Here is a 27,263-nt window from a genome sequence, read left to right as displayed (position 1 = left end):
CCATCTGGTGGGTGGCTGCGCTCTGTCTTTTGGACCCAGAGATGCTCCAGTGGTGGGCCTCAACCGATGGGGGAGGAGATGGAAGTCCCCCCGGGGTCCCAGCAGTCGCTGTGGCGTGTGTGGTGGGCCCAGCGCGGGACCCGAGGAATGCAGGACACTCTGGGGCCAATCCGACGTCCCCCGAGGTGCCAGGGAGGGCAGTCCAGTGGCGTGGGGAGCAGAGGAGGGGGGCAGGGGCCCCCGGGCACGCTCCCGTGGCATAGGGCCCAGCTGGGGGGATCAATGCCCGCTCGAGTGTTGCTGGTTGGTGAGGGGCTGGGACCCCCTTAACTTCAATTCCAACGGGGGGTTAGGGGGCCCCTCCACTTCAGGCGGGGTCACGGGGGGGCTCACCTGTGGCGGAGCGGGGCACCGCAGGATGCCGACCGCTAACGGCGTTTCAAGGGGCCCGGGCGTGCTCCCGCGTCGGCCCGGGCCGGTGCTTCAGAGTCCCCGCGGCAGCTCTCCGCTATGGTCCGCAAAGCAGTGCGTGGTCCGTGGGGGCTCCTGGTCAGCCCGTGTCGCTTGAACAGGCCCGGCGAGGGGCAGGGCTCCTCCCTCCTCGAGCCGAGGCCAGGCCCCGCCGCGTCTCCACTGCCAACGCAGGCAAGCCGCCCAGGAGGGGGAGAGGAGCCCTCGTCAAACGGGACGGCATATCTCGGGCCCGGAGTGGCCTCCGAGCTCCAACTAAGGACCGGTGGGTTCCTTATGGGTTCAGACGCCCGAATCTCGTGGTCTGCTGGGGTCTGGCAGACATTTTCGGGATGGCTCTGCTGTTTTCCCTGGGCTACTCTAGGAGCTGTGGAATCAAGCTGCCATGTTGCCTGCGCCCCCTGGTGGCCTCCCCACTTTTATTTTAAAGCAAAACCATTCCGGAACGGTTTCTTTTTCAAATAAAAGTATAGGAACAGTAAAACATAATACAAAAACGTAGAGGAGCACAGATCCCAACCATTTTGACCACTGCCTGGGTCACACTGGCGCTGGGTCAGTGAAGATTTGCCTGGATATTGTTATCCGACTTTGAAAGAATTTTCAGAGGAGTCTAGTCTCATAGTATTGTGGTGATTTTATTACACCGTTCAGCGGCATGTGTTTAGACCAGGGGTGCACAACTGATTTTGACAAAGGGGCCGAAAGTACCTTACCTGATGGCTATAGAGGGCCGAAAAGTAAAAGTGGGTGGGGCTGTAGGCGCAGCGGGGCGTGGCGTGGCAGGAGGCTTTTTCAACCCCCAGTTTTTATTAAACACATGGGAAAAGAATACGTTTTTGAGGTGTAACGATTTTTATTTGTATTTCAAACTTACATTTTGTACTACACATTTTCCATTGTTATCATTTATTTCTGTTTAGTTATTGCATATTGTCCGTTTAATTAAATTATATATATTTTATTTATTTATTTATTTAAATTTATATCGCGCGCAAGCAGCCCAGGGGCATTGAGGCGCTGTTACTTGCAATAACTTAGTTACATGGTACATATGATAGCGATTGTTGACACATTATGAGTAGTACAGGAAATCATACTGTTGTTACAAATATTGCATTTGGGCGTAAATTACAAACCTAAATGATAAGTATTTGTGCTGATGTGTCGGTCCTTATGTGAAGAGGGTAGTTTTCAGTGTTTTGCGGAAGGTGGTGAGGGAGTCCTCGCCACGGATGGTGGGAGGTAGGGCATTCCAGAGGGTGGGCGCGAGGTAGGGGAAGCTGGACCCACCCGCTTTTACTCTTTTTACTAGTGGCACAGAGAGCATGTTGGTGTACGGGGATCTGGTTGGCCTGGTGGTGGAGACAGGGTGGATCCTTTGAGAAAGGTAGGCAGGAGCATTGACCCTTGATTGGACATTCCGTTATTTTCGACTGCTATACTTTGCTGTTTGAGTATCTCCTAGCTCTGCCTGTTTTAGCTTTATTATTGTGTTCACTCTTGGAGTGTGACACTATGCCCCATGTCCCCCACCCAAACACTATGCCCCATAGCCCCCACCCCTCAACCAAACACTATGCCCCATGGCTCCCACCCCTCAACCAAACACTATGCCCCATGGCTCCAACCCCTCAACCAAACGCTATGCCCCATGGCCCCCAACCCCCACCCAAACACTATGCCCCATGGCCCCCAACAAAACACTATGCCCCATGGCCCCCAACTAAACACTATGCCCCATGGCTCCCACCCCTCAACCAAACACTATGCCCCATGGCCCCCAACCAAACACTATGCCCCATGGCCCCCACCCCTCAACCAAACCCTATGCCCCATGGCTCCTACCCCTCAACCAAACACTGTGCCCCATGGCCCCCCATCCCAAACAAACACTATGCCGCATGGCCCCCCGTCCCCAACCAAGCACTATGCCCCATGGCTCCCACTCCCCAATCAAACACTAAGCCCAATGGCCCCCACCCCCCAACCAAACCCTATGCCCCATGGCTCCCACCCCTCAACCAAACACTATGCCCCATGACACCCACCACTCAACCAAACACAATGCCCCATGACACCCACCCCATAACCAAACACTATGCCCCATGGCCCCCACCCCTCAACCAAACACTATGCCCCATGACCCCCACCCCTCAACCAAACACTATGCCCCATGACTCCCACCCCTCAACCAAACCCTATGCCCCATGGCTCCCACCCCTCAACCAACCCATATGACCCATGGCTCATACCCCCCAACCAAACACTATGCCCCATGGCCCCCCGTCCCCAACCAAACACTATGCCCCATGGCCCCTACCCCCAACCAAACACTATGCCCCATGGCCCCCACCAAACACTATGCCCCATGGCTCCCACCCCTTGACCAAACACTATGCCCCATGCCACCAAGCATGCACCATGCATACATACCCATACAGACCCCAACCCCTCCCCATCCCCACCCCTGCATACAGACTAACAAGCATACACCATGCACCCATACAGACCCGAACCCCCACCCCCAACTCAGCATAGAAACGCACAAGCATACACCATGCACCCATACAAACCCGAGCCCCCTAACTCAGCATACAAACTCACAAGCATACTCCAATACACCATGCACCCATACAGAGCCGAACCCCCACACCCCCCAACTCGGCACACAAACTCACAAGCATACACCATGCCTCCATACAGACCCGAACCCCCCACCCCCAACTCAGCAGACAAACTCACAAGCATACACCAATACACTATGCACCCATACAGACCTGAACCCCCCACCCCAGCACACAAACTCACAAGCATACACCATGCACCCATACAAACCCGAGCCCCCCAACCCCAACTCAGCATACAAACTCGCAAGCACACACCAATACACCATGCACCCATACAGACCCTACACCCCCACCCCGCATCTCAGCATACACTGCACTTTCACACAAAACCAAATACTCAGGCAGACCCAACACCCACCCCCCCAACCCGCATCACAACATACACTGCACTTTCACACAAAAACAAACACTCAGGCAGACCCGACACTCCCCCCACCCCTGCATCACAACATACTCTGCACTTTCACACAAAAACAAACACTCAGGCAGACCGGACACCCCCGCATCTCATCCTACACTGCACTTTCACACAAAAACAAACATTCAGGCAGACCCGACACCCCTCCCACCCCCGCATCACAAGATACACTGCACTTTCACACAAAAACAAACACTCAGGCAGGCCCGACCCCCCCCCACCTATCCCCGCATCTCAACATACACTGCACTTTCACACAAAAACAAACACTCAGGCAGACCCAACACTCCCCCAGGCCCCAACGTATCACAACATACACATACAAACATACAGGCAGGACAGACTCGATACACACAATCAAACAAACATACAGCCAGCCCCCCCACCCCCCAATATGTACTTACCGGACGTGCTGGAAGGCAGGCTAGCTGGAAGGCTGGCAAGGTCTCTGCTACTATGGCTGGCTTGGCAAGGCTAAAGTGCCTTCCGGCATCAAGCCTTATTGACCACGCCAGCGGTAGTGCTGGCCCTCCATTGGTGCAGCACACACGCACTTCGTGACTCGTAGGAGCTACGTGGTGCGTGTGCACTGAGCCAATGAGGGTCAGTGTTTTCATCCAGCCTGGAAGACCAACAAAGACTTTTCCTAATGGAGGGCGGCTGATGCTGCTTGCGGGCCGCACTCCATTAGGAAAGTCTTTGTTGCTGGCGGGCCACACAAAACAGCATGGCGGGCCGCAACTGGCCCACGGGCCGTAAGTTGTGCACCCGTGGGTTAGACCCTTCCTGGGACTTTTTCAAGGCATGTGTTGGGTGATTGTGATCGTCTGAGTGGAAGTGGAGCTCTGTATTTAGTAGTTCCTGTTGAATAACACCTGTAAGGCCTGGTGGGCCTTTGCTATAACATGAGTGGTCTCAGCGATCTTGTGAATAGAACCATGTCTACCAGTTCCAAAGTCAGCAACACAACCTATAGACTGCATTTCAGAAATCCCTGTTCATTGGGGTTCATATCACTGTTGTCTCCCTCTCATAGCCAGTACAATATATAGTGTTTACTTATGCATGGTTTCACCATTGGAGAACTTAACATAAGTCTTGCTATTCCAACTCACTTGTGCTCTAGAAGTACTTTAGGAGTCAGACTGATCCTATGTCTGATGGTTTTAGTTCTTTGTATGTGATGTGAACTCTTGCGCAATGGTTGGATAACTGGTGGCATGCTTAGATCGTTTAAGCTAGTCAAACTACTTACTCATATCTTGAACAATCAACTGAATACATATTAGTTGTTTTATGTGACATTTAAGTAATTAAAGTAAACAATACAAAGTAAATCAGCTATTTTACTGGAAGCTAGATTAGAGTGACTGGTGTGTAAAGTATAATAATCCAATTTTGTTATCAGTTTTCTTGCATATTGTATGGTTCTGTCTGATGGTGCAGTTATCTCTCTCAACAGGTACAGGGTGCAAGTCATCACCATCCAGGGTAACATAAAGCAGGCTCTGTCAGAGCTGAAAGCCCAACACCCCCAACTAGAGGCAGTGCTGATGGGTACCAGAAGGACAGATCCCTACTCTTGTTCACTGAATCCCATGTGCTTGACGGATCCTGGATGGCCAGAGTACATGCGGGTCAATCCTTTGCTGGTATGTGCACTCTGTACCCATTCTGCTCTGTCTCTGTGTTTGTGACCTATTCTTTCCTCCAGGCACTCTGCCTTCCACAATTGTACTACGCCAGGTGAGGTAGATGTTAGAAACATCCTGTGTCTGTCAAAATATACTTGCTCAAACGTATGCTCTGTGGAAATGTGCTGTCTCAGGCATCAGTGGTCATATCCTTTTGCTTTGGATTTATCCTGTGACCGTGGAAGCATGCAGTCCTGTAATGTCCATGAGAATCATCTGTGCACATGTGCATATCCTGTATCTAGGATATTTCAATTTAGATTACACAAGTACTGAAACTTCACAATTCCATTGAGGCCTAGGTCTAGTCATTTGGTGGTAGACTAAATTTAGAAAATATGAAGGAGCAGGGAAGGTAGGTATATAGTAGCTCAGGGCCAGTATGGACAGTGATGGCATGCAGGGACCATGACTGCCAGCAGCATTGGAAATTAGGTTTAATGATGTGGACAGGCTGGGAGAATATGGGGAGACAGTTGGGCGGGTACAATGACAGAGTGAGGGGCATGCTAGGTGACTGACAGTCAAAGAGTAGTGTGCAGGAAAAGTGCCAGAAATTAAGTTTAGCAGGAATAATTAACTGTATTTTATTGAATAGGGAAGAGTTACTGGCAAAGGGGTGGCTGAAACATTGACAATGAGCCCATTTGCAGATTGAATTCCACCCGGCCCCTTACGGAAATGATCCCAATGCTATGCATGTCCCCGTTCAACAGCCTGGGGATTGACGCTGTTGAAGAGACTACTCTACATGACTATATGCTGTTTCCCTGAAAATATCCTGTGCCTTTTAGATACCTCCTGCATCGACTAAAAGAACATTTATTAATTTCCTATGTCTGTAAACCTGTTCTGCTTCACTTAACATACCTCCAGATCAATTCACTCTGCAATTAAGAAATATTGTGCAATAACATAAACAAGTGACTTTTATGCCTGGCTAGAGTATAAAATGTATTAATCTTTCTTCATATAATTTAATTTCCTCATTTAGCTAGTGCCTTTCACCATGGGTACGGTCCCAGCGCACTAGGTTGATAGCCCACAAAGGGTCTGAAGTATGAGAAATTTAGGTGGTGCTGATATGCATGTGTGCATAATGGACATTAAAGATTATGAGGACTTAGTCAAGTCCTTGCTAGCCACCCATGACTAATTGGCATGTGTATTGGCAGAGAGATGTACACTTGCGAAATAAGATGGAGGGGATGTGTAAGAGGATAGTCAGTTAATGTGAGTAACTACAGTTTGAATTTTTGTCATGAAAGGTTGCTACGTTCTTATGGCAGACGTGTTATGCAAAGTGTCATTCAAGTTGTATGTGAAAGCAGATGCGTGTGGGAGTGTGGATGCGCCTTTGGCTAGTTCCAAAAGCATGGAGTGCGAGAGGATGAAAGCATTTATTTACAATCCAATGAAAACCTAGAAATTGGCACATTCAGCAAAAGTCAAAAGCATTTGGTTTTATAAATTATTGTGGATATATTCTGCATATATTCTGCATGCTTGCAGCGATCATAAAGTGGCTATATTCAAGACTCCACTTAACTGTAAAGGTAGCATTCTGCCAACATCTGTGTTGTCTGTAGTGGAACACATTCTGCAAGCCCTAGAATCCATCCCTTTGTTACTTTGTTACCCTCATGGACTCCACTAAGTGCAGCACCCTGGTCAACTGCACTAGTCTACCATGTTGGCTACCCTAGCAGATATTCGCAGAGCAAAAACCTTGGCTACACTTATAAATCATGTAAGAGCAGAAGCAATGGCAAACTTTCTAATTATGTGGTTCAACAGATCGGCCACCACCAAAATCCATCTAAGTGCAACGCATTGCCAACCCCCCAGAATCCATCCAAGTGCAATACACTGCCCACCCCCACAATCCATCCAAGTGCAATGCACTGCTCCACCCCCCAAAATCCATCCAAGTACAATACATTTCCCACCCCCAAAATACATCCAAGTGCAATACATTGCCTGCGCTCAAAGTTTGTGCGAGATAGGGACCACTTCCACTACTCCTCCACGCGCAATAACCTGGCTAGTCTCGTAGTGGTTCTAAGATTTGCAACAAGGCGAACTTCATTATACTTCCAAGTGCCCTGCTCTGCCTACCCACTGGATCCTTTAGAGTTCAACACATCGCCTAATGGGTGAGTGTACAGCGTAGGCCAACATTGTGCTAGGAGCGAATGGCAGTAATGTAAATGTGGCAGGGTTTCACTAGTAATGACTATGCTCACCACTCATACCACCTTACCGGAGTCGTAGCTGCCGGGTGTTCTGTCCAGCGTCCATTGACGAACAGGGTTAAACAGGGATGGGATCTGACCTTTGCCTCTGGTCCTTAGCCAGCTGCCAGGGCAAGGCTGCCGTGGGAAGAACGTCCAAGTTGGCCTTTCTGGGCATGCAAGGTTTGCTCCGGCCTATCGGAGCACCCTGTGGGCGGGGAGGGAGGGAGGGATGGGGAGGAGGGAAGGCTGTCAGTGAGGTGCAGGGAGCGTGCATGGGGATCTGCACTTACTGCAAGGTGGTTGAACCCCAGAACAGAAAAGCAGAAAAGTAAGCCCCCACGTGGGCGCTGACCTAATGAGGTTTATAAACAATACCCTGGCACTTCCGGACATGTGAGGGTTTCTCCAGCCTATCAGAGCACCCTGTGTGAGGGTACAGAGGGAGGGAAGGTGGGAAAGTGGGCAGCGAGGTGCAGGGAGTGTGAACAAAATAAATACATTAAGCAAAAGGTTCCTGGGCACAGTGACCAGCCCTTGCTGCAAGGTGGTTGAATCACCCAAGGTAAAAGCAGGCCCTTCCTCGCCCGCAGGGTGCTCCAATGGGCCTGAGCAACCATCACACATCCGGAAGGGCCTGGGTATTGTTTGAGAGCCTTATTAGTTTGGCGCTTTCGTAGAGGTGCACCAAATGAATAAGGCTCTCAAACAACACCCAGGCCCTTCCGGATGTGTGAGGGTTGCTCAGGCCCATCGGAGCACCCTGTGGGCGAGGAAGGAGTGAAAGCAGGAAGCGAGGTCCAGGGTTTGGGACATTCTTTTTAGCAAAAGGTTCCCGGGCGCGGGGAGCTGCCCTTACCACAAGGTGGTTGAATCCCTGAAGGGAAAAGCAGGAAAGGAAGCCTCTACAAGAGCGCCAACCTAATAAGGCTCTCAAACAATACCCAGGCCCTTACAGACATGTGAGTGTTTATTTTATTTTTTAAATTCTTTTATTGTTTTCAAAACAAACCAACAACAAGAAAAAAATAGACCAGCAATCCACATCCTCCAGTACAGTACAGCATATATTCCCCATATGCATACATATAACACTCCATTACATTGGTCTGCATTACCCAATCTCTTCCTTTGCAATAGTCATAACTCCAATAATTGCAAATTAAACATAAGCGCTACCAAGTACGTGCTTTTAACGACCTCTCGAGCTCTCCTTATAAGCCTGTATCTCAGGGTGTCCCATCCTCCGAACCTGAAAGAGTCTCATGCACCAGGGAGATGAGATATTGTTTATAGGGATCCCAAATATCTCTGGGCCTAACACTTGGGTGTGCCATGGTCCCATATTCCATCTCCATTTCATTGCAGTAGAGAATGTCCTCCTTCCACTGTTCTATTGTAAGCAGCTTTTTCCTACTCCACACCATTGACACTCTCCTCTTTGCCAACAACAACAGCCCCGCCAACCTCCTTACATGACTAGCAAATTGTCCAGTGTATCCCTGCAAAGCCACCACCAGTGCAGGGTCTACCCGCTCCCCAATAATGACACTAATTACAGCAAAGACATCCTCCCAAAATTGTAACACAATGGGACAGCTTCATACCACATGTAAAACGTCTGCAGGTGAAGCCGCACGTCAAACACATTGATCTGGCATGTCCGGAAATAATATATGTAAAATCGTGGGTGTATAATGGAACTGGTGAAGATATTTAAAATGTACTAAATTAAATCTGCTATTAAGAGCTATTTTCCGAGTCTGTGTATCGCCATACTTTATCAATGATGTTGTAGCCGAGGGTTGTTTCACACTTTCCTCTGGACGCCTTTGCCCACTTCACCATATTGTCCACTTTTTTGCAAAAGAGGCCGGACACAAGTCTACCCACATCCACTATCCCTATCACTCTGTCTAAGATATTAGCCACTCTGGTGAGTTCGGAAACAGTTCCTTCAAGGAGTCACGCAATCGGAAATGCAAGAATAAATCCAGGGACATGACTCTCTCTGAATGCTTCAATGGAGAGAAACCACCCACTGGGAAATAAATCCTGAAACTGAGAGATACCCAGCCTCCCCATACACTATACGAAACCACGCCCGCTAGCCAACGGAAATTTCAGGATATGTGTAACTAGCAATTTAGGACAATAGAGGACATTCCCCCACCCCCTACCCTCAATGTGTATTTAGTTCCTATATGTCAACTCTACCATATTTTTCAGCTTAGACGAGTTACCAGGAGTCGTAAGTATAACCATCTCAATAAAGGTGGAGCCACAAGACTCTCTCTATCTCCACATGTCTCCTGTTCATACCAGTAGAAAACCAATATGCCAGAAACGCTGCTTGGGCTGCTTCATAATATGCCTCGAAATGAGGCAACACCAACCCTCCTCTATCTAGTGGTGCAATTAATCTTCCCCACCTCATGCATGGTTGTTTACCTGCCCATATATATCGAGACACAACTGCTTGCACCAATCTGAAATAGGACTTAGGCAACACCAGCGGCACGTTCGAAAACACATATAAGAATTGAGGCAGCAAGACCATTTTAACTATGGAAATCCTTCCATACAGAGTAAGGGACAGTCCCATCCACCTTCCAACTACCGCCCTAGCCTGCACCAATACCTTCTCATAGTTGCATTCATATAAAAACTCTGAGGAGCGAGCTATTTCTCTTCCCATGTATCGGGTACAGTCCATGTGCCACTGAAAGTCTAATCCATCATTGTATTGCTCAGTTTGGTCGTTGAGCGGAAAAAGTACAGATTTCGTAGCATTTTTTTTTTTATCCTGAAAATTCCCCATATTCCAATACATCAGTCCTAATCAGCAACAGATTTAACTCTGGGTCTTTAACATATATTACCATGCCATCCACATATAAAGGCACCACCAACTTATGACTGTACAACTGTATCCCTCTATGTAGATGTTTATCTCTGATCAATTCAGCCAGTTGCTCAGTCTCCAAAGTGAACAACAGAGGCGAGAGAGGACACCCCTGTCTTCTGCCTCTGCCCAAGGGAACTCACAGAGTTTACTCTGATTCTGGCGTTTGGGGAAGCGTACAGCAAGGAAACCATAGAGATAATTCTCTCCCCCATTCTTCTCAATACACTAAAAAGAAAAAGCAATTCTACTGAATCAAACAGTGCAGCCGCTATAGGATCTTCTTGTTGCACTGCTGATATCAGTCCAAATATAAGCCGCAACCCATAAGAGGTGGAGCGCCTTCGGATAAAGTCAGATTGATCCGACTTAACACACTTATGCATCAGTGGTGCTAGTCGCGCAGCTAATAACTTAGCTAGAATCTTACTATCTAGGTTAACCCTTTAAGTGCCATGGGTATTTCCCCCCAGTGCCAGGGCCTTTTATGGTGATTTCCGTATGTGGCCATTCAATGGCTTGTAACTTTTTTGTTACATGAGATATCTCTGTCTCTGGCAAATTTGGCTCCTTTTTTCCCCACATGTAGGCGGTTGTAACGCCACCCAGGAATCCTAGGTTGCTGTAGGGGGGGGGGGGGTGAGTGAAAATAAGCAAAAAGGGCGAAAATGTTGGGTTTTTTCAAAAAATGCCAATAAAATGATGTACAAAGAAGCCTGTGGTTTTTTCCTTGTAAGAGCTAGGAACAAATGGTTTGCTGTGCTGAATCCCCCAATTTCCTGGCTGTAAAGAACAGGTTGAGTGGAAATGAAAAACAATTATTTTGATGTGGTTATCAACTGTTTTGTGAGAGGTAGGCCATTTTTGCCAATTGGACATGCATGGGTGGAATGGAAGAAAAGGGTAGGAAAGCCGAATTGGAGGACAGAAAGGCATATATTTCTGAAAAGTAGACAAAATTCCAAGTTTTGTAAGGGGAAAATGCCATAGATTGGGGGAAAACGACTGAAAAAAAGGTATGTGTTGGACATGGTTGGCTTGGTACGGCAATGGCTTCTATGAATTTTGAGAAAAGCAATGCTCCGCTACATTCCCCCGACTCTTGCAGTTAGGAAAGCACACATTTTTTGTAGTGTTTTACAAAACAAGCAATACCACAAGCCAAACATTGAGCCATGGTACACAGGAGTTTTATGCTCACGGCCTGAACAGACCCACTTAGCATGTGTAAATCGGGAAAACCAATGTGGTGAGGAACGGCAAGCATACATTTCCTGAAAGAGCACAGGCAGACCTTTTCAAGGGTAGGTGACTTGTGCAGGTTACAAAAGTGTATGGTGCCTAAAGCAGCGACTAAATGTAGGTCACATTTGGGAAATGAAAGGGTTGTGTGACAAAGGGCACCAGCAAATCGGTCAAAACGTTATGAAAACCACACAAACACAACAATTGTTATACCTTCCCGCGTTCTCACAGGTGTCCCGATGAAAACAGTACCTCACATGTGTGGGTGCACCTACCTGGGCGCCAAGGGGAAAGCCTAAAACTGAAGTAACCCCAAGTCTGTTTTGATACCTGAATTTCAGACTCTCTGCCGACTGACACACCATAAAGATATGGGCCTCGGGTGTCCAAGCCACCAAGGAAAACAAGGAACCCCATGCATTTACGAAAAGAGGACACCCGTGGGAATCCGCAGAGGTTTGATTTGCGCAAATCGGGTCAGAATGTATTACCCAGACACCCCTGCAAAGTCCGAAATGTGGGGAAAAAAACGCATTTTCCGCACATTTAACTCGGCGCACCCATCGAAACACGCCGCCAACAACACATGGCCTACCGTCCCTGGTTCCCACAGGTGTCCCGTTGAAAACGGTACCTCACATGTGTAGGTGCACCTACCTGGGATCCAATGGGAAAGCCTAAAACTCAGGTAACCCCAAGTCTGTTTCAACACCTGAATTTGACACTTTCTCCAGACAAGCACAAAATACAGATATGGGCCTCGGGTGTCCAAGCCACCAAGGAAAACAGGGAACCCCATGCATTTCCGAAAAGTGGACACCCGTGGGAATCCGCAGAGGTATGATTTGCGCAAATCGGCCCAGAATTTATTACCCAGAAGCCCCGGCAAAGTCCGAAATGTCCCGGAAAAAACCCACATTTTTCACTTTGTCAGGGGTTCTGGGTAAAACATTCTGGTCCGCTTTGCGCAAGTTGGACCTCTGTGGATTCCTACTGGTGCCCTCTTTTCAGAAATGCATGGGGTTCCCAGTTTTCCTTGGTGACTTGGACACCCTAGGCCCAAATCTGTAGGTTATCTCCCCAAAGCCTTTTGTGGTTACCAGTGGGTTAGCCGTTTCCCTTTGCTGCTAGATTGGTGAACCCACACATGTGAGGTACCGTTTTCGTTGGGACACCTGTGGGAACGCGGAAAGTATGACATCTGTTGTTGGCGGCGTGTTTCGGTGGTTGAGCAGAGTGAAATGTCTGGAAATTGTAATTTTTTTTACCCCCAAATTTGGAATTTGACAGAGGTTCTGGGTAGTAGATTCTGGGCCGATATGCGCAAGGAAGACCTCTGTGGATTCCCCCGGGTGTCCTCTTTTGGGAAATGCATGGGGTTCCCTGTTCTCCTTGCTCGCTTCGACACCCTAGGCCCAAATCTGTAGGTTGCCCACATGAACAAAATGGGCTGCGCCGAAAGGCTTAGGGTTACCAGCGGGTTACCCTTTTCCTTTTGCGCCCCCGGTAGGTGCACCCACACGTGAGGTACCTTTTTCGTCGGGACACCTATGGGAACGCGAGAAGGTATGACATCTGTTGTTGGCAACGTGTTTCGGTGAGTGGACACAGGGAAATGTCTCTGAAATTGTGACAATTCTCAGACATTTCGCTCTGGCCACCCACCGAAACACACCGGCAACAACACATGGCCTACCTTCCCGCATCCCCACACGTAGGGAAAGCCTAAAACACAGGTAACCCCAAGTCTGTTTCGACACCTGAATTTGACACTTTCTCCAGACAAGCTCAACATACAGATATGGGCCTAGGGTGTCGAAGCCTGCAAGGAAAACAGGGAACCCCATGCATTCCCAAAAGAGGACACCCGTGGGAATCCACATATGGCCAAATTGGAGGGGCGGCCAATCTCATGTAGCCCTCCCCAGGGGCAGATAAGGGGAGTGGGCTGTCCTGCACTCCTCCCTGGGCTCAGGCGTCCGTTCCTAGGAGCAGATATCTGGTCCCAGGGAGCCCTGCATGACATGGCACCCATTCCATTGCGGTTAGGGGTGAGGGGGTCAATGCCCCATCCCATTAGAAAATTCCCTGACCCTTTGGGGTGCCCCACAGCACCCTCTAAAAAGCGTTCCACCATTTTCACTTTTTTCCTTTGGTAACCCAACTCCCCTTGGCGCAGAGAGGCACATTAGTGTGCCAATCTGGCCCGGGGTGCCCAAACCTTACTGCCCCACCCACTGGGGGCATGTCCCACCATTTTCGGGGGCCCTCTCCCTCCTCACCCCAAATGGGTGGCGGGAGCACCTCATGCAGGCCTCCCTGGGCCTCCTACAAATGACTGCGTGAGGTTCACTCCTCCATTTGGGGTGGGGGGTCGAGGGCCCCCAAAAATGGTGGGACATGCCCCCGAGTGGGTGGGGCAGTAAGGTTTGGGCACCCCGGGGACAGATTGGCACATCAATGTGCCTTTCTGCGCCAAGGCAAGTTTTGCAAACAAAGAAAAAAATGGAAAAGGTACACTACATTTTAGGGCGGGCAGAGGGGCACCCTAAACCGCCAGGTCATTTTCTAATGTAATGGGGGGTGATCCTCTACCCCCCTCCACACCAAATGCAGGGGGGGGCATCTCATTCAGCCCTCCCTGGACGTAGAGAAGAGGGGGGCATCTCATGCTGCCCTCCCTGGGGTCAGATGCCCCTTCCTAGGAGCAAATTCTGCCCCCGGGGAGGGCTACAAGGGGCTTGGGTGGAGGGGGAGAGGGCCACCCCCCTTTTCTGTACAATATATCCCTGGTGGCTAGTGCCCCCCCCCAATCCCACCCAACATTCCCTTTCGTTATTTTCATTTCTTTGTTTTTTTGTTTTTGTTTTGCCCCCTTCCCTGTGGGCAGATGATCAGCCATCTGCCCCCAGGGGGCCTAACCTGCAGGCCCCATCCTTTGGGGGGCCTGCACACTAATTCCTGGTGGCCCTCCCCCCCACCCCCCAATTGGATGGGGGGCCACCTCATGTACTCCTGCCTGGGGGCATAAATCTGCCCGCAGGGAGGGCTACAAGGGGTGGCCCCCTCTTTCCACTTGGTGTGGGAGGGGGAGGGCCACCACCATTTCATGGGGGCAAAAAAAATCCCAGGCCCCCCATCCCCGTTCAATTATTATTATTTTTTTTAATTTTCTTTGTCCCCTTCCCTGGGGCAGATGATCAGCCATCTGCCCCCAGGGTTGTGCACATATGTGCCCCCATGATTTGGAGGCCGGGGGGGGGGCTGCTTACTTGAAGCAGCCTCCTCCCCTCCACGTCACAAACGAATCCATGGTGGTCCAGTGGGTTACTGATCACGCATCGAGCGCTCTGCGCTGATCCGTGACCAGCAATGCGTCATATACGTGGTGTCCTTGGAAAGGGGAGAGCCTCCCCTTTCCAAGGACACCACTTTTTCCTATATCCCTGGTGGCCTAGTGGGCCCCAGGGCCCCAAACGCCCTCCCCCCTCCCCCCTCCCCTTAAATTTTTTACATTATTTTATTTTCACCCCTGGGGGACAGTGATCATCTGCCCCCAGGGGTCTCCAGCGCTGTGGCCCCATTCTTTTGGGCCACGGGGAGAAGGGGGCCGCTTACCTAGTAATCAGCCCCTCCTCCCCCCGTGTCACAAACGGCTCTCTATTGATCCGGTGACATTGCTGCCCACGGATCGCGCGCCCTGCACCAGTACCGCGGGCAGCAATGCCACACAATACCCGCCTCGATCTCCGGCTTGAAATATAGCAGGAGATCGACGCGGAGAAAGAAGGGCTCTTACCTTCTCTCTTTACCGCAGCAGCCGAAAATGGCTGCTGCAGTGATTTTACTTTCAGTTTCACGCCGACATGCTTTACGCACGCCGACGTGAAACTGAAGGTAATCCAGCCCCCTGGCAGTGAGGGGGGACCTCCCCCTCACATATTCCGGGGGTTGGATTACAGTTTTGAGCGATCCCTGCTTTGCATGGATCACTCAAAACAAGGTGCCAAAAAGGACGAGCTATCTCATCCTTGGCTCTACACATGCAATTCCAAGGACGAGATACCTCGTCCTTGGCACTTTAGGGGTTAATAGCAAGATCAGATGGTAAGAAGAGCACTCATCCGCGGCTTTACCCGGCTTCAACAGTATGGTGAACACCACTTCTCTCATAGATTCTGACAATTGTCCATCCCGCAAAGCCTGCTGATTCACACACCTATAGTCGATGTGGCCTCAGGATTGATGCAAACTTCTTATAAAAATCGCCCATAAGGCCATCTGGCCCAGGAGACTTCCCTAGCAACAATGCATTAATCGCCTGTATAATTTCTTGCAGCATAATGGGTTGTGTGAGGGTTCAGAAATGAGAGGCGGACACAAAGGTATCGTTTTTTCAATTTCAGACATGTTTATTAACCAGAAATGGGTTGGATGAACACCTCTCTATCCCAATCCTATGGAGAGTTTCCCTGTCAAGTCATTAAACTTCTAAGCTGCCCTTTAGTCCAAAACATTCTAATCTGGCACTCACACTAGAAATTAACAACTAAGAGTGTAAGGAAATGTCGCTGACTTAGAGTTGGCAAAAAAGTGTTCCTAATCAAAGCTAAATGAGTAAATCCAACACAAAAGTAGTTTCCAAGAAGACTACCTTGGATCCAGAGGGTGGTTCCCTTCCGCTAGATTTCTAGGTCGAATAGCAAAAGTGTCTCTTTCAAATAACAGTTTCTTAATGTTCAGGTAGGATGGCAAATGTCTCTTTCAAACAACAGCTTCTTTGGCTCTTTAAATTAGGTTCAGAAAGTTCCTGTGCAAACAATATATTCCATAACATTCAACTCTTTCTTGGTTTCTTTGTACTGGATTCACAAAAGGGTTTTGTAACATTCAGCTCCTCCCTGTTTTTTTTTATACAGGAGTTACAAGAGTATTTATTCAAATGACACATTCCGCACAAGGGTTTATTTAACTTCTTCTGTACGTTGGTGGATTACCTGATGTGCTTCTTCATACAGAATCCTCTTGTGAGCTCTTTAGATTTCCTTGTGTACTCCCTACCAGTTATCTTATCCCAAAAAGTGTTTATTCAACTTCACAACTTCAAACGTTTAGTACCTCTACTCACCAAGACCTCCTTCATGTGCTTTCTAGATTCCCTGATTTACTTCTCTGCCAGGTATTTTGTAGCATGGGTACATTTCCTTTTTACAACTTGAATGAACCTCCTGGTATACACCCCAGCCAGGAATTCTTTGGTGTGCTCTTCAAATCCTGTGGTGTACTCCCCTACCAGGTATCTTCCCACAGTTTTAAAGTTCTTAGTTAATTTCACGGTGCCTGGTCTGTTTGGCGGCCAGGGCGGCCAGGGCTTCCTTTGTACATCGTTGGTGGATCTCCTGGTATACTCCCCTGTGAGGTATCCTTTTATGGGCTTTTCAGATCCCTTGGTGTACTCTCCTGATGGGTATCTTCCCACAGTTTTAAAGGCTGTATTCAATTTCAAAGTGTCTGGTGTATTTGGTTGCCAGGACTTTATGTATGGTCTTTTTAGATCCCCTGACAGATAACTTGCCACAACGTCTTACAACTTTCTATACCTTTGGTGGATTGCCTGGGCTACACCCCTACCAGGAATCCCTCTCTGGGTTCCTGCAGATCCCCTGGTATACTTCACTGCCAGGTATCGTCCCCCCAAATGTCAATTGCCTGGTGTACTTCTTTAGCTAGGACTTCTTTTCAATTTCACTGTCCTTTAAGTATGCCACAGTTGTATCGCTTCGCTGTGTTTCCATTTGGTTTCTTAAGGTGATACATGTTCCAACTGCCATCCCAACCCCCCCACCCCCATTGACATCTCATACATGGGGACTTGTCATGTTTTGTCAGTGTTTTTGTCTTATCAGTATTTATTTACTTAGGGTAACACTTGCTTCGACTTTCCCCACATTGATATCTCATACATCAGGACTTGTTCAAGTTTTATTGTTGCACTTTATCTGGTCGGTATTCAAATGTTCATAATTCATTTACTTGCGTACATGCCTGTCGGTATGCCCCGGGGCCCCTAATGCCTCTGGGCAGACTCACTGGTACTTTGCAGCGTTCCCGACGCATGGGGTATCTCTGCGAGAAAGCTGTCATGATGCCTACTCCCGGGAAGCCAGTTCAGGGCCAGCGTCCCCGAAAGCAGACATCATGTCCCCAGGGAGGGACCCAGCAACCCCTTATAGGGGCTCTTTGGACATTGTCCTGGCGCCTTTGGCGCCAGGCTCATAGAAGGCATCAGCCCTGGCACCATAGCGCCAGGCTCATTATGGGAGTACTTGGATGGACTTACCTGATGCAGACCATGCTGCCGGATCCAGACCTCCTTGAGGTCTGAAAGGGACTATTTTACCTATGGGACTATTTTACCACTTGGGCGTGGCTGAGGAAGAATACTTACCTGGAACTACTTTGGGGGCTATTTAAACCACGCCCAGACAGCAGCTCACGCTTTGCGTTGTTCTGCATCTAGCAGCTGGACGCTCACCGTGTCTGCTCCTGCATCCTTGCTCCAGCCACGCCCGCCTGCAACCTGGAACACCTGAAAAGGAAGGAAAGGAGAGAAAGGTGAATAATTGAACTTTACCTACCTCCATCCGGAGTCCGGAACCATCACTCCGACGATCCTGAGAAAAGACATTATTTTTAGAAGCGCATCGCATCGCTCGCTGCAGCGCCGCGTTCCACTCACCTTCACGAGGCGCCCTCGGGCTCTTCAGCCACCATTGGCACCATCCGTCGTCTTTCAGCGCCTAAGGAGAAAAAGAGACAAAACAAAGGTGAGCGAAGGAACAGATTGAGGAAGGCCTGATTCTTCCACCTTAAGACTTACCTGATTTTTGTTGGGACAATCTTTCCACACCTCGGGTCGGCGCCGCTTCTTTGGCACTGCCGTACCCCGGCCCCTAAGGGGAAAAAGGGACAAAACAAAGGTGAGCGAAGGAACAGATTGAGGAAGGCCTGATTCTTCCACCTTAAGACTTACCTGATTATTGTTGGGACAATCTTTCCTCACCTCGGGTCGGCGCCGCTTCTTTGGCACTTCCGTACCCCAGCCCCTAAGGGAAAAAAGACACACGCATTAGTGGGTGAAAGCAAGATCACTAAGGGAACCATCCAGCAAAAAGACTCACCAGAGTTACCTTCGGCGAATCCATTCCTCTACGCGGATTCTTCATCCTACATCTGAAATAGAGAAAAGGACAACGGACAATTAAGGCTTGAACTTTTGCAACTGAATACTTACGGCCTCATATCGGAAAAGTCAAGCGGAGTTGAATACTCACCAAACCCGAGATCCAGTGAAGTAACTGGAAATCAACGCGCCCCTGCATCGGAAGCAGGATGGAGAGCTCGTCCTTTCAGACTCTAAGGTGAGACTCTATGGGGAATCGCGGAGGGGGTTTGAGGAGTGTGAGAGAGGGAAGGGGGGAATCCGACACATTATCCAGCAGACAGTTAATCCCCTTTTCCATCTACAGAAGGATTCTTCTACGGGCCAGACAGGCGAGGTTTGGGGGTCCGGTCCAGTCCGTCTTCCGAGTCCTGCGCATCACCTTAGAAGAGGTCATAGCAGTCCAGAACAGATCGGCACCTCCGTGGGAATCAGATGAGCGTTACAAAAGCTTCCTCTCTGGGAAGGCCTCCTGTGCACTGCAGACCTTCCTCCAGAGTTCTGTTCAGCTGCACGCTCTCTCGCTGGCTTCTCACTGTGATCTGGACTGTGGGATTGCTGCTTTTTGGCACGGCTGTATCTGTATGAGATCCTCCGCTGCTCCCAGGACTCCAGCGGTCCTCCAAAGGTGCCCGCTGCATCTCTCCTTTCTTTTCGCCATGCCGGTATGTGATTCTAGAGTTTGCGAGATGCCGCATAGATGTGCTTGTTCTCTCGACTTCTTTCGGCATGGTTCTCTCCCGTTCCCATAGTACGGAGTATGAGGAGAAGGAGACAGAGCCCACATTTTCCTTGGAAAAAGTCTCTATAGTTTGCATGATGGCTGTTCGAAACACATCAGATAAACCTTAATTCGAGGGGATTGGGTCCTCCGACGTATTCCATATCTATGACATGTAATCACCACAGCTGTGCTGCTTCGGAAACTTTTCCGGCGTCTGCGTCCTGCGTCGATGACGTCGATGCGCCGACGTCGAGGACCTCCTCCGACGTCCGACGTCATCCGATGTGATAAGTAGGACGCACGACGCCCGTAGCCTCAGTTCCGTTTTTTCCGCGAACGTGTTGCTTCGTGTTTCTCGGTTCTAAGCCTCGACTCTTTTGGAGATCTGTTCTTTCTGGTTCTTCGAACCTGTTCGTTTGTGAATTTCCTTCGGCGATGACTTCCACTTCGTCTTCAACCCCGCGTCCGGGCTTTAAGAAGTGCGGGGAGTGTGGGTCCAAGATGTCGGTGACTGACTCGCACGACGCCTGCCTCTGGTGCCTCGGGGAGGCCCACGACACGGATGACTGTATCGACTGCCAGTCGCTCACGTCCAAAGCCTTACGCGAACGTAAGAAGAAGTTGTCGGTAGGTCGGGTGTCCAAGCCCCGGAAGTCGAAGTCGGCGGGGCTTTTGATGGATGATTCGAGGGGTGACTCTCCGCTTCATCGTCGGAAGTCTCGTCGGTCTTCTTCTAGGAGTGGGTCTCGCCACTTCTCAGCCTCTTCGAGGCATTCTCGGAAGCGCCGTCACCGGTCGCCTTCCAGGTCCTCTTCCGAGGATTCTGCCCGGCACGTCGGTTACCCCACCAGCCATGCGACGCCGGAGGAATGGGCTTCCTTCGGGAAGAAAATGTTGGCGATTCTTGAGTCGCAGGGTACTCAGCCGTCCGCGCCCCCGAGTGGGGTCGGCCGTGAGAGGTCGAGAGACACCGCTCGCAAGAGTGGTCGGCACGAGTCACGGGAGCGGTCCCGTTCGGACAAGGAGGCTCGTTCTCGCCGTACCCGTTCCAGGTCCCGGTCCTCGACGCGTTCGAGACCGTGTGCTCCTGTGAAGTCTTCGAGGAGGACATCGACGTCTGAGGCGTCGAGGGCGTCGACAGGCTTTCTCGAGGCTCCGGCTTCGAGGAAGTCGTCGAAGCCGTCGACGATCAGGTCGTCGAGGGACACGCTCGGGGCTCCGGCTTCGAGGGCTGTGTCGACGCCGCCGATACTGGAGGCGCTGCATCTGACGTCGACGCCGATTTCGTCGACGCCGATCCTCTCGGCGCCGTTGCCGGTTTTCTCGACGTCGGCACCGATTCGCTCGACGCCATCGACGCCTTTCGTGTCGGAGGTGCCCCGTGTCACGGGTGTACCCCCTAGGAAGGCTCTGGTTAAGAGCAAGCACTCTCGGGTGCCTTTTCGCCACCTGGAATATATTTCAGAGGCGGATGAGGATTCTGATGGCCTGGTTCCTAGTCAGGTGCCAGATGACATTGTCTCGGGCCATAGTCAGTTTGACGATTTGAGGCAGTCACTGCATGATGCCAGTGGACTGGACACCTCTCCGGAGGTGGAATTTTGTAGGCCTGAGCCTGGCTCCCATGCCGATTCCTTGTACCGGCGCCTTATGGCTAGGGTGTCTGAGTATCTGGGATGGTCTGCTCCCCCAGGGGAGTTTGTGCAGGATGATCTGACGGACATCCTTGATGTTGGTCCCCCAACTGACCCGGTACTGCCGTTCCATATGGCTTTACAGAGAAGGGTGGCGGCGGCTTGGACTGCTCCGGAGAGTCTCCCGGCGGTGGGCAGATCCTTGTCGCGTAAATACCGTCCAGCCAGTAGCGACCCCTGCTACTTGACCAGGCACCCCACTCCGGAAAGTTTGGTGGTGCAGGCGGCCACGGCCCCGGCAAAGCAGGCGTCGTACCCTACCATCCCTCCTGATAGGGACGACAAACGTTTTGATGGCTGGGCGAAGAAAGTGTTTTCTTCTGGTGGTATGGCGCTTCAGGCGGCCAACTCCATTTGTGCCTTGTCACGTTTCACGCACACTCTGTGGAACTGTGTTGCGTTAGCGGCTGAACATATTCCCGAAGGGGATGAACGGGATGGTTTCCTTGCTATGGTCCAGGATGGTAAGGATGCCATGTGTGAGTTCGTTCAGTCGGGTCTGGACTTGGCTGAATGCGTCAGTAGGTCCATGGCGGCGAGCACCGTGTTACGCAGGTTTGCGTGGTTGCGGAAGTCGGGGTTTGCTCCTGATGTGCAGTCCCGGCTCCTCAACATGCCCTTTGACGGTGAACACCTTTTTGGCAGCAAGGCTGACGAGAGCCTTGAGAGGTTGCAGACCTCAAAAGCTGCAGCGAAGTCGTTGGGCGCTGCAGTTCGCCAACCTCCGCCTTTTCGTCCTAGGGGACAGCAGTGGAGGGGTGGTTCCTTTCGCTATTACTCGTCCTTCAGTAAAGCGAGAGGAGCTGGCAGTCAAAGAGGCCAACGCAGGGGTACCAGAGGTGGACGACAGGGTACCCGTGGTGCCAAGGCCGCTCGGGCAGTTGCCTCTTTGCCCTCAGGTAACGCCGCAGCCGGTCCTACTCAGTCATGAGGCCAGGTCCCATGGTTCGCCGGTTGGGGGAAGGCTGGCGCAGCATCTTGTAGAGTGGCAAGCCATTACTTCGGATGTGTGGGTTCTGGAGATCATAACCCACGGCTACTGTCTTCCCTTTCGGCACAGGCCTCGCGACAATCCACCGGGGAACCTCTCTTTGAAGTGTCCGGATCCACTCCTTGCGCAGGAAATTCAAGCCCTGCTGGAGAAGGGCGCTATAGAACTGGTGCCTGTAGCGGAGAGGAACAAGGGATGGTATTCCCCTTATTTTTTGATTTCCAAGAAAGACGGGGGATTGAGACCCATCATGGACTTGCGCGGTTTGACCAAACTCCTCAGGAAGGACAAGTTCAAGATGGTTACTCTCTCTCAAGTCCTCCAGGCCCTTCAGCTTCAGGACTGGTTGGTGTCACTCGACCTCAAGGATGCTTACTTCCATGTGCCGATCCATCCCAAGCACAAGAAGTACCTGAGGTTCGCGGTTGGCTACTCGCACTTTCAGTTTCGGGTCCTGCCGTTCGGATTGACCTCCGCCCCAAGGGTTTTCACCAAGCTCATGGTGGTGGTGGCAGCGCATCTCAGGCAAGGGGGGATTCACGTCTACCCCTACCTGGACGATTGGTTGATCAGGGGGAGCTCTCCTGAGCAAGTCCTGGATCATCTGTCCGTCACCTGCCACTCCCTTCACAGGCTGGGCTTCTCCCTCAATTTAAAGAAGTCCCATTTGACGCCAACACAGAGGCTCCAGTACATCGGAGCAGTGCTCGACACTTCCCTGGGGCAGTGTTTTCCTCCCCAGGTGAGGGCTCTTCACATTCAGCAGATGGTGCACAAGTTTCAGCAGGCCCAGACGCTCCCTGCGAATGAGATCTTTGCAGTGGGCACTCAAGACGCAGGTGTTGCTTTCGGCCCGTAGGCCAGCAACGAAGTCTCTGTACCGTTGCCGTTGGCGTAAGTTCTGCGACTGGTGCAGAGTTCGGAATGTGGATCCTTTTGCATGTGACATCCCCATGGTTCTGTCCTTTTTGCTTTCTCTGGCCCACAGGGGCTTGCAAGTGGGTACCATTAAAGGTTACCTGGCGGCGCTGTCCATCTTTAAGCGCTCGTCTGAAGAGTGTTCTTACTTTAAAATCCCTTTAATTTCACAGTTTCTGAAAGGGCTCACTAATGTGTTCCCTCCGTCACCTTTCCTGGTGCCCGGTTGGGATTTAAACCTTGTTCCTAGGTTTCTTATGGGTGCTCCGTTTGAGCCTTTACATTCTTGCCCTTTGAGGCTGTTAACTCTGAAAACTGTGTTTTTAGTTGCGGTTACTTCCGCTCGCAGAGTGAGTGAGTTACAGGCACTTTCAGTTAAGCCACCCTCACTGTTTTTCACAAGGACAGGGTTGTCCTTCGAGTTCGTCCTTCTTTTCTTCCGAAGGTAGTGACGGAATTTCATTTAGCCCAGAAGGTTGTTCTTCCGGCATTCTATCCTCCTCCGCATCCTGGTAAGGAAGAGGAGAGGCTCCATAGGCTTGATCCTAGGAGAGCTTTAAGCTTTTATGTTTCACGCATGTCCCGGGTCAGAGTGGACGATCAACTCTTTATTGGTTACGCTGGAAAGCGTTTGGGGCAAGCTGTGACGAAACAGACTTTGTCCCGCTGGATTATTTTGGCCATCTCGGAGTGTTACCGCTTGGCGGGTAAGGACCCACCGGCTGGCTTGCGGGCCCATTCTACCAGGGGTGTGGCTGCATCTACTGCCCTGCAGAGGGGTGTTCCTATTCGCAACATCTGTGATGCAGCCACCTGGGCTTCAGTACATACATTTGTACGGCATTATTCCCTCGATTCCATCAGAGGGCAGGATCTGGCCTTTGGCAAGGCGGTCCTTTGCTCGGCTATTTGATTGGCTATTCTAAAATTTTGCTTCTAAATTCTTTCCCTCCTCCTTGTTTTGGTACTGCTTTGGGAGTCTGTCATAGATATGGAATACGTCGGAGGACCCAATCCCCTCGAAGAACAAGTTACTTTCTTACCTGATAACGTTCTTTCGATGAGATGGTCCGACGACGTATTCCATATCGCTCCCGCCCTGCCTTCCCCGCTGCAGAATTTCTTTTGCGATTGCAGCTTACGTTCAGCAAGGCTTTGTGTCTGACTGGCAGTTGACTTATGTCACACGTTCTGGGGGGGAAAAAACTACAACTGAGGCTACGGGCGTCGTGCGTCCTACTTATCACATCGGATGACGTCGGACGTCGGAGGAGGTCCTCGACGTCGGCGCATCGACGTCATCGACGCAGGACGCAGACGCCGGAAAAGTTTCCGAAGCAGCACAGCTGTGGTGATTACATGTCATAGATATGGAATACGTCGTCGGACCATCCCATCGAAAGAACGTTACCAGGTAAGAAAGTAACTTGTTCATCTTAAACACCCAGGCCGTTCTCCCACACATCTTCCCAGAAATTTCAAGCAAAGTGCGAGCTAATATTGTGACCTCAGTTACCCATCCCATTACCTTATCCGAAATAAAAAAATCAATCCATCCACCCTAGATGCTGACTGGCGCACCGTCGAGCTAAACGTGTACCCTCTATCTTCCTGTAACGCTTACCTCAGAAACTCTGCGGGAGCACTTCTCTGGAATTCTTTTTGGGCGCTATTCTCAGGGTGCGTAGTTAATCTATGCAGTCTGGTGATCTACAAACAAGAACATTCAGTAATCCTTAGTCTACTAGTCTAATGCACCAGTTCAGGAATTATCTCTCATACCCATCGGGAGGCGTTACCTGTAGTTAGTTTTTTGGGGAGCTCTCCATCCTGCTTCTGCGCAGGGGCGCTAGTTCTGAAGAAGGGAAAATGAAATGCGATTTTCTGAGGGGAGGAAGGATGGCGGGAGTGCGTGACTAGTAAATTATGGGGATGCTAGGAATAGATAAGGAATTGGATACTAGTGATAAGTTGTTCCTCTATATTGACGTGAATGAACACCTAGTCACATCTAATCCAACTATGAGAAGCAACTCAATCTGCGTGTGAACAATTGGACAGAAAAATGGTTAACTGCAAAGATAAGTGATATTTCTTTGTCACATTTAACGTGTGGTGTATGCTAGCTTGTGAAGAAGACTTTCCACACCCAACGACGTGGCTCTAGTAATTTAGCTGACTGGAAGCAACTGTAACTTTTCCCCAGAATTGACAACTAATAACCTTGTCACCAAATCGTAGCCCTACCTAGCATGTGTGGAAGGGCGGACTGACAGGAGAACAGCTTATTACTGTAGTTACAAAACATGAAAACTCCGCTGACTGAAAAGGCACGCTAAAAACAAGGGCGCAACAACATAACAGCCAATACTTGCGGTAACTGTCGCTTGACGAAAACAACACAGCTTCGAACTGCTGAAGGAGATTTGCGAATGTTCCGCTGACAGGAAAGAGCGCGGTAAATGTATGAGGTAACTGTGATGGCAACTTACTAGAATGTTGCCTAAAATCTAACGCCAGGGAAATACTGTGGAAGTGACAGAAAATGTACTCTAACTACAGAGGGAAAACTATGGAACTATGACAGGAGATGATATAATTGGGCTGAGGTAAACTGTGACGAGAACGGAGCCGCGGTAAGCGTACACTGCGAAGCAGACGACGCGAAGCGCGGAGCAAGTGAGAGAAGGGACTTATATATGCAGTGAGTGTGAAGCACTAGACCGTGACGGTTACTGTCCATAGAACCCCTTAAGCCGCCATCTTAGGTGATGAGGAAGTGTCTTTCCCCCATAGCCCATACATGGTTCTTTCCGTGTTACGGACCAAGCATGATAAGCCATGGTCCACAAATTCTTAGAGGCTAATCTAGGGGCATGACCCAAGCTCATGACAGTATCCCCCCCCAAGACCCCTCCTAAGTCAGCATTCCCCTTGGTGGGCTTGCACGGGTTATTTCTATGAAAGGCTCTCAACAATCTAGGCGCATGTACATTCTCTTGGGGTTCCCATGTTCTATCCTGAGGACCATACCCCTTCCAGTCCACCAAATAGAACAACTTCTTGCGCACCACCTTGAAATCCAGAATAGCCTTGACTTCATACTCTGGCTGATCAGTCTCAACTTCCACTGGGGGTGGAACTTCAGGAATTCTGGTATTCGGGCTGACTGGCTTCAACAGGGAAACATGAAACACTGGATGGATTTTCAAACTTTTTGGAAGAGTCAACTTCAAGGCCACAGGATTAATCACTTTTTCGATTGGAAATGGTCCCAGAAATCTTGGAAGGAATTTTCGCGACCCCTTCAATGTTAAGTTTTTGGTAGACAGCCACACTAAATCTTCAACCTTGTAATCGGGAGGGTTTTTTCTTTTGAGATCAGCGAATTTCTTCTGGGCCTCTTTGGCAGCTAACAAATGCTCTCGTGCCTTGACCAATGCTGTGGCAATTTTTTCATGCAGGGTTTTCACAGCTGGCATTTCTAAGGATTCAGGAGGATCATAGGCAGATGTCTGAGGGTGCCGGCCATATAAGGTAAAAAATGGACTTAAACCTGTAGAGGCGTGCACAGAGTTGTTGTAAGCGTATTCAGCTACCCACAAGATATTATACCAGGTGTCTTCAGACTGATGCAACATACATCGGAGGTATTGTTCCAAGGTTTGATTAGTTCTCTCAGTTTGACCGTCCGTTTGGGGATGATGACTGGTGGACAAGCGAATCTCCACCTTGGCCAGTTCGCAGCATTTTTTCCAGAATTTAGAAACAAACTGGCTTCCTCGATCAGGCACTATTATTGATGGAAAACCATGGAGTTTTACTACATTCTCCAAGAAGGTTTTAGCCAGAGCCGATGCTGTAGGTAACCCTTTCAAGGCTACAAAATGCGCCATTTTTGAAAAAAGGTCTACCACCACCAAAATGGTATCAAATCCCTCGCACATGGGTAGATCTGTGATAAAGTCCATAGAGAGAGTATGCCAGGGAGCAGGTGGCACACTCAGCGGTTGAAGAAGACCAGCAGGTTTACTCTTTTGATTCTTGTTTTGAGCACAATTTCCGCAAGTGTTTAAGAATTGAACTACATCTTTTCGCCATGTGGGCCACCAATAAG

At 50.0% G+C, this 27,263-nt stretch overlaps 1 protein-coding gene across 4 annotated transcripts in view; it reads left to right on the top strand.

The window, feature by feature from the left end:
• FLAD1 (flavin adenine dinucleotide synthetase 1) overlaps positions 1-27,263 on the top strand; it is a 444,813-nt gene that overhangs the window by 246,666 nt on the left and 170,884 nt on the right. For all 4 annotated transcript variants that reach the window (XM_069650211.1, XM_069650196.1, XM_069650209.1 and 1 more), the window contains exon 6: positions 4,982-5,171. In XM_069650211.1, the coding sequence (XP_069506312.1) occupies positions 4,982-5,171 (190 nt within the window). The remainder of the gene's footprint in view (positions 1-4,981; positions 5,172-27,263) is intronic.

Source organism: Ambystoma mexicanum, chromosome 1p (assembly GCF_040938575.1).
Source record: "Ambystoma mexicanum isolate Mex_15411 chromosome 1p, UKY_AmexF1_1, whole genome shotgun sequence".
Lineage (NCBI taxonomy): Eukaryota > Metazoa > Chordata > Amphibia > Caudata > Ambystomatidae > Ambystoma > Ambystoma mexicanum.
Note: the sequence above shows the minus strand (reverse complement) of the source record. Positions and strands in the feature narration are given on the sequence as shown.